General features: G+C 36.5%; 1 protein-coding gene across 1 annotated transcript; it reads right to left on the reverse strand.

The window, feature by feature from the left end:
* Positions 1 to 6,104: 6,104 nt before the first annotated feature.
* Positions 6,105 to 14,269, reverse strand: LOC134753056 (G protein-activated inward rectifier potassium channel 3-like). Its single transcript, XM_063688821.1, has 9 exons — positions 13,703 to 14,269; positions 12,258 to 12,384; positions 11,062 to 11,250; positions 10,410 to 10,481; positions 10,193 to 10,300; positions 9,770 to 9,876; positions 9,426 to 9,578; positions 7,548 to 7,667; positions 6,105 to 6,529 (listed from the first exon to the last, which is right to left on the reverse strand). Exons 1-9 carry the CDS (start codon positions 14,245 to 14,247, stop codon positions 6,199 to 6,201), a joined length of 1,752 nt encoding a protein of 583 aa, XP_063544891.1. The 5' UTR covers positions 14,248 to 14,269; the 3' UTR covers positions 6,105 to 6,198.
* Between the last annotated feature and the right edge of the window lie 1,312 nt (positions 14,270 to 15,581).

Below are 15,581 nucleotides of genomic sequence, written 5' to 3' on the forward strand. Positions count from 1 at the left end.
GATGCGTTCGTCTGCCATGCGCGCTCACTTCGATGTGTGGTGTATGACACTTTCAATAAGGACTAGTGTAGTGTAGCTGCTTGCTTAAACCCGCATACTCAAAGAGTTGTGTGTTTTTTTGTGCCATGCGCTTTGAATATTTTTTGTTTGTTTAGTCATAAAAGCCTATTGAATGGCGCCGAAATTTTAAACGTAAAGTTCAAAAGACTATAAGGTGTGCTGTGATACCTCGACTTCTTACATGTAATTAATTATTATTGTCCAAACATTTTTATAGGTTTTTATGTTTAGCGTTATAGTTGTTTTGTATCCCGTTATTTTTTTAAAGCTTCGATTTTACTTATCAAACACAACGAAACACTTTAAAACTAAATAATACACAAAGAAATATATAATAGCCTTTAAGTAAATGTCTCACTGAATCCAACAATAAGTTTTTAAAGAAAGTAACAGGCACTGTTTTTAAAGTGTTCCTAAATAGTAATATATCACGAAAAAATATCAAAGAACTATCTTTATGTCCGTTATGTATGTTTGTCTATTGAGAGGACAAATTTATGAATTTAGAAATAAAATTATTTTATACAGTCGAGTTCATAAATACGTAAACATGCTTTCACCTTATTGCAATTGATTAAGGTGAAGAAATGTAAGTATGCATATTTATGAACTCGACAGTAATATTAAAATCAGTGTAATATTAAAGAGTTAACTACTACTTGATCAACTATAACAATTTAAAAGCAGTTTTGATGTCGTTGGTAATGTGTCCGACCAAATTAAGCTTTAAAGTATTAATTAATTATGGTTAATTATTTTGTTAGTCAATTTGCACAAACAATTACAAAAGTACCTATTTGGTTAATGTTACTCATTCGTAATATACTTAATATATAAATTTGCATCCCATATTATCATAGTTATTTTATCATTCTGCATTGGTATTCTAACACGATAAATGTAAAGGTTAACTTAGTATAACTATGATGCGGGCATGATCTACCGTAAGAGTTCTTTGTTGTGCCAGTTTTATTTAGGTTTTCTAAACTTTTAATATCTAGTTTAGCGTTTTCATTACAGTATAGATAGGTAAGCATAGGTATTAATATTCAAATAAATATAAAAATTGTGGCAAATTTAATTTTTGTTGTGTAAGTTAAAGCTTGGGCATTAACGATACAGGCTGCACCCGGTTTCCAAGATATAGACTGCGCCTAGTTTGGGGCCGACGTATATATTTGCTTTATTGTAAAATTTCAGTTATGTTAGGTTAATTACCTGTAAGCTTCAATTTGTAAACATATTCTGGTGAATAAACGATTAGTGTTTGTATTTGATTAAACCCAAGATCATAACATGGAGTTATATCAATCATTACAGACGTGGGTGTGAGTGGGCGAGACGAAAGGAAAACACAAACAGTACGCGTCTTCCGAGTAAGGCATGCCATCAACAACAACATTGGCTCTAGGCAAGGTTGAACTAATTGCCTTACGCAGCGCATTGCTACAGTAAGTACATAGGTACCTACTATAAAAACAGTACGAAAACAAGTTCATGTTTTTTGTTTTACTTATGGCATTGTTTCCAAAATGTAAGTACATCCTCGTAATTATAACAATTCTGACATTATGTTATGAGTAACTTAAGAAATACCTACTTGCATGCATGTTTCGGACCGTTCACGTTTTATGGTGTATGTAAAACACTACGTGTGTTTTACTTAGGTACTTATTAAAAAGCTTAACAAAAACCACAAAATTGTTAGCTTTAAAACAATTATTCGTAAAAAAAACATTGTACTAAACAAAAAGTCCATGAATTTAAAGGATAACCATCATTCCATACTGTAGTGCACAGACTACTGCGTCCCAGAGCAGGAAGCTAGTGCATGATCTGCTGACGTTAGTTTTGCAAGCGCCACAAAACTCCGTGAATCGTTTGCCAATGACTAATCTATTCATCATTCATTCAAAACCACTTAATATGATTAGGTTCACACTTTTAATTAAAACGTGTAATAATTCGATCTAACCGAGTAATATGTACTTTGAAAATTGTAGGTGTTTAATTTCAAAGTCCACACATAAAATGCATCTACAATTTGTACATTGTTGATGTGATACATGAGTAAAATGTAGACTGATGAAATCGTTTACGAGTACATCGTCTTACCTTAATTAATTTTAAAAATATTAATAGTAGTGTTATTATTTAACATTAGCTCAGTTACAGTTAACCTAATGTTATGCTTATGAATCTTATGATATTGAGGTCAATTTATTTTATAGAGTAGAATATATTTAAATTCAGAACTGTATACGAGATTTCAGACTATCGACAACTTTATTTTAAGTTTCCGACTTTCAATGAATGCGTGGGCATTTTCCGAGCATTTTTTATGACGGGCTCCTAGCCTACAGGAAGTAATACCATTCTTAACTTCTTATGCACTTCAACTATCTGTAGAAAGTATCGATTGCGCAAGAACCAACACAACCTGGGCTCTGTTTTTCCTTCGATTCTCTATAATATCGTTATCTGGCACCAAAGGAATTACTTCGATTTCTTCTAACACTGGCTGGTCGTTTCATTTGTTTTCAGGGTTTCAGATAAAGTTTTCATTTCAATGGTTTGTTTAGAGGATTACAAACTTTATTCCGTTAGTAGGAAGTGTTGTCATGATTGAAAATATAATGTTTGAGAATGTTTTGAAGCAATTGGCCATGGTGAGAAATTTCCATAATAGGTCTTGTTGATAAATACCTACCTATGTATTTTGGTTCTGGAAGGTTAAGTATAGACCATAATAGGGTACTTAGCATTTAAATGGTATTGTAATTTAGATTAGGTAAGTAAATACTTGTTTAAAGGTTGGAAGTTAACAAAACGACACATGTTTCGTTTACACAGGTAAATATTTCAATATATAGGCGCTAGGTACGGTACGACGCTCATTTTCTTATTTTTACCTTCTCTTTTTGGAAATTGCTACTTAAATAATATTAAACTGGATGCTCTGGCGGAGAAATGTAATAGTCTTGAGTTAGATTAAATATATTTTATTTTAGTGTTTTTGTTTACTACCCGTTTAAAATTGTTTTGAAATGTACAATTTGAGCTCTTTCTAACAATACCCCACTTGACCTAGTAACTAGACTGAAATTTTGCCCCCTTCATATGGATCATTTTTCATATTTTATAAAAAAAAAACAATGTTATGCGTGGCCAGCGTGGGCAATGGGTTAGCGCTGTTTATAGCTATTCCAAATCACTAATCTATAGCTTAAGTAGCTCTCGAGATATTTAACGATGTGACAGACAGACAGACGGACGGGCCGACGGAGTCGCACTATTCGTGTTCCTTTTGTACCTTTTTGGTACGGAACCCTAAAAAGACATGAAAATGTGGAAAATTTGATCTCAATACCGTCATATTGTTTGGCTCCAAAAATATTTTTTGTAACATCTGTTTGCAGTTAATGACCTGACCTGATATTGTTTTAACTTCTTTGTTTAATAAACATGCAAAAATACATTTAAAGCATATCAGAGTAAAACCATATGTTGTCAGAAAGAAAGTCTGAGTTGAAATATATAATAAATAAACGTGTCTGCCGCATGCACCCGGAAAGGTGGGCCAAAATGGTTACTGAGTGGGACCCACGGAGCACCATAGACGGTGCAGGCCGGGGTTCAGGCAGACCAAAAAGGAGATGGCGGGACGACTTGGACGCATTCTATCTCAAATGGTGGGAAAATGCCGATGACAGGGTCGAGTGGAGAAAACGAGGGGAGGCCTTTGCCCAGCAGTGGGACACCAAAGTAGGCTTATAAAAATAAAAAAAACATTTTTATGAATAGTAAACACAATATTTGGACATTGATTAGCTTACTGTGGCAGATGTACCTAAGTTACCTAGTTAAGCCCAACGATCATTAGGTCCTTTGCTACTACTCGCTACGCTCGTGAATCTATTATGATTAGAATCTTTCGCTTGTACGGGACTCAAAATAAGCTCTCGAAGAAATATCAAACTTTACTCTCTTCTTGTACAAATAACTGTTTGTGAAGTTTGAACTCCATTACGATGAGCTATTCATGAGATTAGGAGTTTATCACGCTGATTTCGATGGTCATGTGATTTCGTTGATGGTGTGACATTCCACACACATCGTACACCGTAATTACATCGGCTCGTACACTGGTATGCTTACTGGAGTTTCTTGGAAAAATGTGCCAAAATATAATTTGATATTTAGGTATCAGTTGCCTTTCGGTGAAAAAAAGAATACATCGTGAAGAATCCAGACTAATCGCAATAATCCGATTTGAGTTGGTAGGTCAAATTAATGACAGTCGCTTTCGTAACAATTAGTGCTTGCACCAATTCATGGTACCCAGGGCTCCTAGTTTAAAACCGGGGAAGCGCTAAGTTGAGGACGGCCTTAATAATTTATAATTAAATTATTTAACGCGCTTGATATAGTTATTTGTGCAACAAGAGAGGAAAGTTGGTTTTTCTTGCGAGTTTTAATTTTGAGTCCCGAGTAAGCGAAATATAGGATCTTGAGCGTAGCGAGGGACTCAAAAACACGAGATGTAAAATAACTTTGCTCTCGTGTTGCACATATAATTTTTCACCTCAGTAGTGAGAATATATTAAAGGATAAATGTATTTCGAATTTGTAATAGACTCCGAAGTATGAAGTGGCAGTTCATGGCCTTCACAAAATTAAAAACTACTTTGTTTCACTCCCTGGAGTGAGGAAAGTCGCACTTACCTTCAGTCCATGGAGTGACGAAAATCGCACTTTCTGAGGAAAGGGAGTTCCAGGGAGTGACGAAAGTAGGCCTGTTCGAGCTGCTGAGGTGAAAAATAATTTACCTATTCAAGAATTCAACAATCTTTTTTTTTATAATATGAAGGGCTGCCCCGTTGCTCAATAATATATGTAGGTATGTACATATATAGGGCTAAATCTGACGCGCTGGAGTGAATCTTAAAATCACTTGAGTTCCTCTACAACCAATTTGGGTCAAACTTGCTTTTATGTCTGAAATAAGTTTTAAATTTGATACTCTGGGTGGCCAGTCCCAGTGAAGGCAAATTTCTAGGTGCTTTCAAAATTGAGCCACAAAAGTAAAAAAAAGATAGATAAAAAAATTTTGCATTAAAGAAAGAATGAACGTATTCGGAATTGATAATTTCGTAAAAGCTTTAATTTATTCTGACCATAATCCGCATAATCGCTTATATCTGTTTGGACACTTAACTAAACTTGACTTTAAAAAAAATTAGGTAATTGTACTTTTGTAAATCATGGAGTTGAAGCGAAATAAAAAAAAATACATCCCTACATTAGACGTAGGACCTTATCTTTTCGGACATGGCGAGACTAAAGGGGCCCACTGACTATCAGTCCGCCGGACGATATCGGCCTGTCAGTTAGAACAAAAATTTGACAGTTCCGAACAACTGACAGGCCGATATCATTCGGCAGACTGATAGTCAGTGGGCCCCTTAAGGATTCCCTTTTGAGTACGGAATGCTGTTTTTTTTATAAAACAAATGAAAGTACCTACTACTACGTACTAGGTACTAGGTAAATATCTTTTTCACATCACCAATTCGAAAAAGGGCTTTTTCTTCCCTGCTAGGAGGGATCAAAGTGGCACTTTTCTTCCCTGCTAGGAGGGATCAAAGTAACACTTTTCTGTTGTAAGACACTATTTCATGCTGCACCTGATGGAAAGCCAAATAATTATGTTTGAAGACGTTCTATAAAAACCGGACAAGTGCGAGTCGGAATCGCCCACCGAGGGTTCCGTACTTTTTAGTATTTGTTGTTATAGCGGCAACCAAAATATATCATCTGTAAAAATTTCAACAGTCTAGCTATCACGGTTGATGAGATACAGCCTGGTGACAGACAGACGGACAGAGCAGTCTTAGTAATAGGGTCCCGTTTTTACCCTTTGGGTACGGAACCCTAAAAACGGAGTTCTCAGTTAATAAACTGGTAGTAAGCTTTGTTTTGATTATAACTATAAGCAAACAACATTGATGTTACTTTCAGATAATATCAAAGCAAATGATTCGTTAGTTGTTGATTTATTTTTTAAATAATTTAACATAACAACAGTGAAACATTAACAATATTATACACAACAGGCGGTTATCATTCTGTTATAGTTTATTGGATCTTCATAACATTCTCCGGAAAAATTCTCTTATAGGTCCAATTAAAGCTTCTTTGCGTCCCAGAGGGTCCAAAACTGGGGGTTGATGGCACCGTTGAAGGGAGTGACTCAGGGTTTCTGCCCAGTGCTTGATCATGGCTAAGGGACGACGTGTTCTTTGTCAGACTGCCCTGGAACGACGGGCTCGTTGGTATTGACAGGTCAGCAGAGGATATAATTTCAAAATGCTTCAGGTGACTCGCGCTGCATAGCGGGGTTTCCACTTGCTCCATCGTGTTTAGGTCTTCTACATTGATGACGTAGGCCTCGTTTCGCTTCGACCATCTGAAAAGATGTTGATCGTTATATTATGAGATTAAAAATAGTAGATTGTGTCACAAGGGAGCAAAATAACATATTTACGGCGAGGGCGGACATTGAATCCTAAACGAAGCGAAGGATTCTATAATAGAATCCCGAGAGTAGCGAGGGATTATAAAGTAGAATCCTGAACGTAGTGAGGGATTCAAGTGTGCTACGCCCAAGATGGAAATAATTTTGATACCATGTGCCACATACTGCTTTTCACATCACCTATGAGGTAATTATGATGTTTAAATATATTATTTAAGCTAAAAAATACTGTGCAAAAACTGGAAAAATAGAGTCCTAGAACAGAAAAGTGTTACTTTGATCCCTTCTAGCAGGGAAAAAAAAGCGCTTTTTTCGAATTGGTGATGTAAAAAAGACTTTTTTACTTGCAATGTTTGTATGTAGGAATGTATGTATATTCAGGTCAAATCTTGAAAGTTAAATTAGAGACACCTCCCATAATTCGATTGAGCTGAAACTTCATACACATTTATAGAATATAATAGAATAGAAATAATTTATTCGTTAGCACACACAAATAGAAAATTATACAAAACACAGAAACATAAAAAAAGTGCCACGAAACCATTACCGTGCCATTTATGTAACATGGGTGACAATACAATATTATGATACCATCGAGTTGATCTGATGATGGACGCAGGAGGTGGCCATAGGGACTTTGTGATAAAGCAACACAACCTAATTGTGGGCTTGTAAGAATTGTCTCTATGAGCATAAGTTGCCTGTTGGAAGAAAAGTACTGTCAAAATATTTATCAGTACGGTTTTTACTCACTATTATTTTTAGTCGCTTTTGGCGACATGTTTCGGATTCTTTGGTTTTATTATTTTTAGTCGCCAAAAGCGACTAAAAATAATAGTGAGTAAAAACCGTACTAATAAATATTTTGAAATATGTCTCACGATAGTTTAAGTGCGAAAAGTACAGTCAGCGATAAAAGCTTGTATCAAAAATGAAATTTTAGTACCTTAACACATTCTTGAATCTGTACCCCCAGTTTATCTCCTTGGATAGGTAGGAAGTTCGACTTTGTGTCACTGTTCCCATATTCTTCGAAGCTCCTGTCAGACAAACCACGATCTCGAATCTGATAAAAATAGGTTGACATTAAAATAGGTAACAAATGGGTATCGTCAGTAAAATATACCTTCCCAACTTTTTAATCAGATAAGGAGACATTTTTGTTACAATCATGCAAGTGACTAGTATTTAGTTAGTCGATCGGTTAGTGTATTAACATCATGGTTAGTGGATATTTCGTGGGTCGCTCGTTGATTATATTTATTAGGTTGGTTAGGTTAGGGCTATTAGTTATTAGTTTATTAGTTACTTCTGGACTGGACTTGCCTTAAACTTAAAGCGCGCAAAAATATACAATATAAAATTTATACGAATTAAATTGTGCCAGATATTTATGCTCGCTTTATTGTGCAAGATGTTATTTCAGGTGACTGTACCGTTATTTAATATAAATTTCGGTAAGTTATTATGGAAATATTATATATTATGGATGTTATGACTAGATGCGTTAATAGTTATAATCGGGGAGACCGAGGAGGCTTGTGACAACCTTTACTTTAACCGACATATCATATCTCACCAACAAAGCATACCATCGCCATGAAGTTTATAATAATGTGTAGCTTAATTCATACTTTTCCAAAACCTGTTATGAACACGTATAAAAGTATTACAGTTTTTGAGAAAATCTACGATAACCAGCACGACTCTCCTAACACCGAGGTAAGTTGTGACAGCTTCCGGGATAGGTTGAATAAACAATACCATTTCACCAATTTTTTACTAATTCATATTTATTAATCCAAAAAAGTACTACTTACAATCATTTTATATTAGATTTGTATTATTTGTACCAACCAAAACAATATGTTATTACAGTGGGTATCTCTAGCGGATAAAACTTAGTATTTTAATACAAAATTGTGGCATCTTTTAGGACCAGCCGCGTAATAAAAATAGTCTGAAATCTAATCCTAATAAAAAATATATATTTATGACCAATTCCAGCATGCCTTCGGTGCAAGTTTCGTGAGACTAGCCATGGAGTTCATGAAACTGAACTAAGTGAGTTCCTCTTCCATTCAAAGCAACACAAACAAAAACGGATATTTTTTGCTTGGTTTTCGTCGCTATCTACGTGTTTTTGCTTAAAACTAACTTTCCGAATTTCTTGACTGTCTACTATATTGGCTAATACTGCTAATAGCGCCGCAATTTTATCCTTGATAGGTCATCGCATCAAATTTAACATGTTGGCTATTGGTTATTTTGTCTCTTTTGTATTGTGAAATAACGTTTTACAATTCGACAGTACACCAAAAGACCGAAATCCACCTAATCAGCAGAAAAAACTTAATAAATAGGAGAGTTGTGACAAGCAAGGTGTCACAACTCGCCTAGGTACAGAAAATCACAAACTAGTTATAATAAAAATTCATAATTGGCAAACAATGTCCAAACTCTATTAAACAAAGCCACATCTTGAAACTTGAAAAACCATAGAATATGAAAAAAAATATCACAACAACGTTATACTTTATGATAGTGATACAATCAACATTTTTGGGGAAAAGTTACTTTTCGCGTTTTTTGTACGTAAATGTTGTACACCCAAAACCACTTTATATGCGCTTTATATGTACGTCAAAACAAGCATTTCTAAATGGCCTGGTTCCAGCTCGCTAACAATCATAGTATTTGAGAAATCTTCATTGTCACAACTCCCCTCTGTCACAACACAACCCTCCTTAGTCTCCCCTACCTACATAATTATAAATAAACCTCAATAAAAGATGTCGAATGTAGTAAACAAATAGCAACATGCCTGTAGTCTATCATGTCCTGAGCAGAAAATTCGTAAAGCGGGCTCTCAACGTCGATCACATGTGTTACAGTGATGGGCCACAGCAGGAACGCGCGCGCCTCCTTCAGCTTCAAATGGTGGATGTAGTTATGCATCGTTTCGCCTTCCAGGGTCCTGGACAGAAATACGATAGAATCAACCATACGTAATACTAGCTTTAGCCACGGGTTACTGTCAGGATTTAATGTTCAGTTGCATGTCTCAGTTTGTGTTTTTCATCACAAAAGGCTTCTTGATAGAAACAATCATCATGTAGGAGTTTTTTTATATAAGATGGGATTACTTAGGCATGTTTCATAACTGACCTGATTGGTTTGAGCATGTAAGCTGTAATGGTGCTGTCGATTAAGTGTACGTTCAATAGGTCCCACACACGAAACTGGAGGCATAACTGTCCGTCGCGGAGACATACCTAATTAAAAAAAACAATTGAATATAACTTGATTGGATTATATTATTACCTACTTGATTGTAATCAAAACGAACGAATCTAACTAACAGCCGAATGTTTTAATCAAATATGAATCGTATTTTAGAACATTCTATTTACTTATTAATTCACTTGTTTTTCTAAGACACCGGGACTACTAATTCACAATTTTCTCAAAAAGAAATGTCTGTTCTTCGTCATACAGTTGATATTTTAATGTTTTTTTTTATGAATTTGTGAGTTACTATTTTTCGTATTTTAAAAATATGACTTAATTTCTTTATTTTATTTTACTCACTGTTGCTTTCTTGCTAAATCCTACAGATGATACGTGGCGATTCGGTCTCACAAGTTTAGTGAACAACAAACTAGTGAGTCCTCCTGACAATGCCGTGCCAGCTACAATCTGAAATTAAAAAATACCCACTAAGTATATACTTCGCAGATCTTAATCTGTTAAGTTAGTTTATATAAATAAGATAATAATATGTATAAGTATGATACTAATTAGTTACCTCCAAAACCATAACAATGATAGCCTCTGGACATTCTTCGCTCGGATACCGGACACCATACCCGATCGTCATCTGCAACATCAAACATATTATCCAACATGAAATACTTTCTTTTCCGTTTCCACGATCGTCCAATTTAATCGAGTAAGACACTTATTAGGGATTTTATACCCGAAGGGTGACAGATGGAAATTTATTACTAAGCTTCCCCTGTCCGTCTGTCTGTCAACGAGCGGTATCTCAAAAACCAAAAAAGCTATGTAACATGTAACTAGAATGTAGTATAGAACGTGTATTTCCGCCGCTACAACAAACAATAAAACTACAAAAACCATTAGAGTTATTTGTGGGTTGATAGTTGATAGTACCTATGGAACTCTGGAGGTTTGAGTCCGACTCTTGATGAATAAATAACGTATTAATTTACTTAATTTATTATATTTACAAAAATTCGATTGAATTAAAAAAAAACAATGATTACTATTATGCACGCTAGCTTGCTGTCGCAAACCACGTGTAGCGTGGCCTGATGAGGTTATGTTGTAATTGTAACACACTTAAAGCTCTACCTACAGTCTGAGCTGCATGTCTCGGGGCCGAGCTCAATGACATGTAGAGATGTCACATAAATCAAAAAATAGAAATATCTCACCTGCGTTTCCACGGCCATCATCAACAGGCCAGCGAAGGAAGAGGTCCCGATGACGCAATGGTCCTTCCCGTCCCCGATATCATCGCTGTAGGAGGTGGAAACGGCCAACCAGATGGCCGCGAACGTTAACCAAAACACAAAGTGGGCTGCCACCATCATCAGGAGTATGAACCGCCATTTTGCGTTGATCTGCAAAATTCATTTCACGTAATAAGAACACGTGTTTTTTATGTTACAAACCAAGAAGAAACTCAAGTTTTTTAAAATTACAAAATATTGAAATTAAAATCTTCGAATTACGTATGATAAAAAAAAATCTGACCACTCCAGCCAGCACTCGTTGTTACGGAACAACGTGCCTTTTACACAATAATTCTTCTCACCGCAGACAATGTTACATATGCAGGTCATTATATAAGTATAGGTACTTAGTATAAAATACCTTTTGAACTACTGCCGCGTCGTACTAGTTTGCTCCGTTCTGCCATGTGGTTGGCGGGCGAATAGGTTAGAATCATGTCTCGGGAACTATTTATAAGCACTGTTATCGTAAACGCACAGCAGTGTGCGTGCGCAGACGCAGTGTTTTTAACGTGGCGTTACAACAACCGGTTGTGTAGGTAGGCGCAAGGGCAAGTCGACAGCATAGACGGACCAGTATAAGTACATCTCCCGTTTAACACATAGTTAGTATGAATCTGTAGGTTCCTTTACGTTGGCTCACGCGAGAACTCGACTCATCGACAGTCACGGTAACGAACATCGCATCGCTATCAAGGGCCTCATTTAGCGGTGAATAATATAATTCCCAATCATGCAAATATAAATATTAAGTGCGCAGCTGACCGGTCTCACAGTGAGACTGGTCAGCTGAGACTCTCACTTAAGCTGCTTGTAGAGCGGAAACGAGACGGACAATTCAATACGATTTCAGTCTAACCTCAATACCCTCGGTTTTGAATACCTGAGACCCAAGTTTTTTTGGGAAGGGATTGATAAAAACGTGCTCGGCCTTTTTTTATCACCACAAAGAAAGGATCGTTCGGGTTTCATTTATAAATAGAAGAGGCTATCGCCCTCTACAACAATGACGAGTAGGTAACACAACTCCGTATTTGAGCCGTGATGGCATTCCATCCATACATTGTTTTAATGATAAGTAGGTATTGTGTAGGTATAGGTAGGTAGTTACTGACGACTGTGTTGACGATGTCGCGCGCGTACTTGATGGACTTGGCGGGAATGTTGCTGCGCACGGGCACGTTCTCCTCGCCATCCTTGCACACCACGCGTCTTGAGCGAGTCTTGCGGCCGGCTCTGCGTCTGCAAATAAACTGTTCTTAACCCAATTTCTACAAGTTAATTACTTGCCGAGTTCCCTTAACTACTTTTTGTTGTTGTCGTGTTATCTCTTTTGTTAGTATCGAAAATAAGAGACACAGAAACATATTAGGTTACGTAAGTTGCTACTTTCCAGCATAAAATGTCACTCGCATGCATATATATGTACTTAGTATTTTTTGACATTGTATAAGTAGGTAGGCCATGTTTTTGACTAAATGTGATCTAACTACTGATTACTAACTATAGTCGTATACGACTACATTTTGTAGCTTATAATCATAATAACAGATTACATGAAATAATCCTATAAAGTAGATAACACTATTGATTATTATCTACTATTTGTAGTTGCAACCACGATTACGTGATTACTTTTTCTAACTACATATTATGTACCTACGTTTACTTTAAATGAAAAGACAAAACCCGGCGCGCGAGTCGTTCACGATCACAATCCATCCGCGCCGTCAGAAGTCAAAGCCTTTCTGTCCCATACCTTCCTTATAAGTACTTAACCTTATTCCTTCACCATACCAATTCTGCCGAAATTGCCTTAAACACATCCCACGCTTGCACGATAAACGACACCTTTCTCTATCGCACTGTTTTAAGCTATCATCGACTGTCCCAACAGCTAGGGTGCAATTTGCATTATAACTTTAACACCCTGACACCCAAAATGTGTTTATGGCTTCATAAATTTACATCCGTGATAACGTGTCAAGGTCTCAAGGCAGATTTCATATGTATTTCGCAAAATCGACTCGTAAGGTGTTTTGTGTAGGTACCTACTAAAATGTATACGCCGAAAACTAAATTCACAAAACAAATTCGCGGAATTCTGGTGTAGCAATAGTCATCATCATCATAACTCTTAAGAGCCTGGCTCTTGTCGGTTGTGTGTGTTACCAATAGTGAGTAATTGAATATCTTATCAAAATATAGAGTTATCAAATTGTTTGCCTAATTTTGCCCGTCGCCGTCGTGTCTAAAAAAGAAAGAAAAGTTCGATTATCTCGAAAACCACGAAACTTTTACTAGACCTTTAAGTCCATTTTCTGGACCAGCCTAAGGTGGTCAGTAGTTAAAAGGTTGTCTATTAATTTCCGGACACCCTGTATAAGTCGAAAATGTAATTTGTTTATACATATTTAAACTTTATGCGCAAAAAAATTTGCCAATGGTGAACTTAAATCGTCATTCTCTACCAGTAAGCCATAGAACGTTGAAACTCAACGTTGAGTTGGTGCAGAAGAAAGTAATATTCAGTGTCATAGAAATATGACTACTTACTTACCGATGTCTATTTTCCTTCTTCTTCCGTTTGCCCAGTCGCGATGAATAACCCTGAGAAGGCGGCCCTGTGTAATGGTCGTTCTCGTACACGCTCTCTACTACTTCAATTGTATCATAAATATTGTCACTCGTCACATTAGAACTCACTAAAGGTCTTGTTGACGCATCTGAAAAATGTCTTGTCGTTCCAGTAGTAGGGCTATCAGTTTCCACGTCTATAGTCATCACTAGACCCTGGCATTGCTCATCTTCGCTGGAGCACAGCGAGCACCCAGTAACAAAACTTTGAGTTGACGGTACTGCTTGAGTATCATAATTTATCTGTACTGCTGGAAAAGCGATTTCTTTTCCTTCTATTTGTGATATCCTGTATTGTTTTTTCAATTCCTCGTTATTGTATACATCAGTGTCGACAATGCGCGGTATTTCTATGGACGAGCGCTTGGAGCCATTTCCAATGGCTTCGGAGTAGCTAAGCGACCGTTCTAGGGCACGACTGCGGCTGCCTCTCCTGCTCTCAGGCTCAAAAGTAGGACCTAGGTTCATGTTGCCATTTATTTTGCTTTTAAAGTCAAATCAATACCTAGAATTTTGACAGTATGTTTAGAAAAATATGAGTATGGATCGCGGTTGAATCTAATCTGCAATTGCAAATAAGGCTTACCTTAAGGCTTACCTTACCTTAGTAAGGTGGAGTAAAGGATGACTCACGTTAGACCGGGCCGAGCATGACATGACAGGTGATCACGTGACGCTTTCCATTGAAAACGAAGCGCCGGAAGCTCCGGCCCGGACACGGCCCGGTCTAACGTTAGTCATCCTTAAGACAAGTCTGTCACCGGGATAAGGACTATCACTTGTATGGAATTATCATTGTAAAACTATTTTGCCTTACAACTTATTGGACCATAGTTGGGAGCTTTTGGACTATATTAGTTGGGAGGTTTTACGGTACCAAAGATGATATAATAACACCAAGCGGTACTGTCATAGTACATTTTGTAACCACTATAAATTCACTGCCATCTATCGACATACTTTAAAACTAAAAATGAAGATGTATAAAAATACGTTAAAATGTATTTAAATATGGATAAATGATTTTTTTATTTGCATTAATTATTTTTATATGTTTTTGACCCATGTTCTTTAACGGAGTTGGGAGGTTTTACGGTACCAAAGAGGATATAATAAGATAAAGCGGTACTGTCATAGTACATTTTGTAACCACTATAAATTCACTGCCATCTATCGACATACTTTAAAACTAAAAATAAAGATGTATAAAAATACGTTAAAATGTATTTAAATATGGATAAATGATTTTTTTATTTGCATTAATTATTTTTATATGTTTTTGAAGTCAAATCTATACCTAGAATTTTGACAGTATGTTTAGAAAAATATGAGTATGGATCGCGGTTGAATCTAATCTGCAATTGCAAATAAGGCTTACCTTAAGGCTTACCTTACCTTAGTAAGGTGGAGTAAAGGATGACTCACGTTAGACCGGGCCGAGCATGACATGACAGGTGATCACGTGATGCTTTCCATAGAAAACGAAGCGCCGGAAGCTCCGGCCCGGACACGGCCCGGTCTAACGTTAGTCATCCTTAAGACAAGTCTGTCACCGGGATAAGGACTATCACTTGTATGGAATTATCATTGTAAAACTATTTTGCCTTACAACTTATTGGACCATAGTTGGGAGCTTTTGGACTATATTAGTTGGGAGGTTTTACGGTACCAAAGAGGATATAATAAGATAAAGCGGTACTGTCATAGTACATTTTGTAACCACTATAAATTCACTGCCATCTATCGACATACTTTAAAACTAAAAATGAAGATGTATAAAAATACGTTAAAATGTGTTTAAA

Source organism: Cydia strobilella, chromosome 2 (genome assembly GCF_947568885.1).
Source record: "Cydia strobilella chromosome 2, ilCydStro3.1, whole genome shotgun sequence".
Classification (NCBI taxonomy): Eukaryota; Metazoa; Arthropoda; class Insecta; order Lepidoptera; family Tortricidae; genus Cydia; species Cydia strobilella.

Excerpts from the sequence above, each read along its gene's own strand:
- LOC134753056 (XM_063688821.1), bottom strand. The coding sequence starts at position 14,247 with ATGAACCTAGGTCCTACTTTTGAGCCTGAGAGCAGGAGAGGCAGCCGC. Across the intron at positions 9,877-10,192 it reads GATTTAGCAAGAAAGCAACA|GTATGTCTCCGCGACGGACA; the intron begins GTGAGTAAAATA and ends TTTTTTAATTAG. Across the intron at positions 7,668-9,425 it reads CAGGACATGATAGACTACAG|ATTCGAGATCGTGGTTTGTC; the intron begins GCATGTTGCTAT and ends TATTTTTATCAG.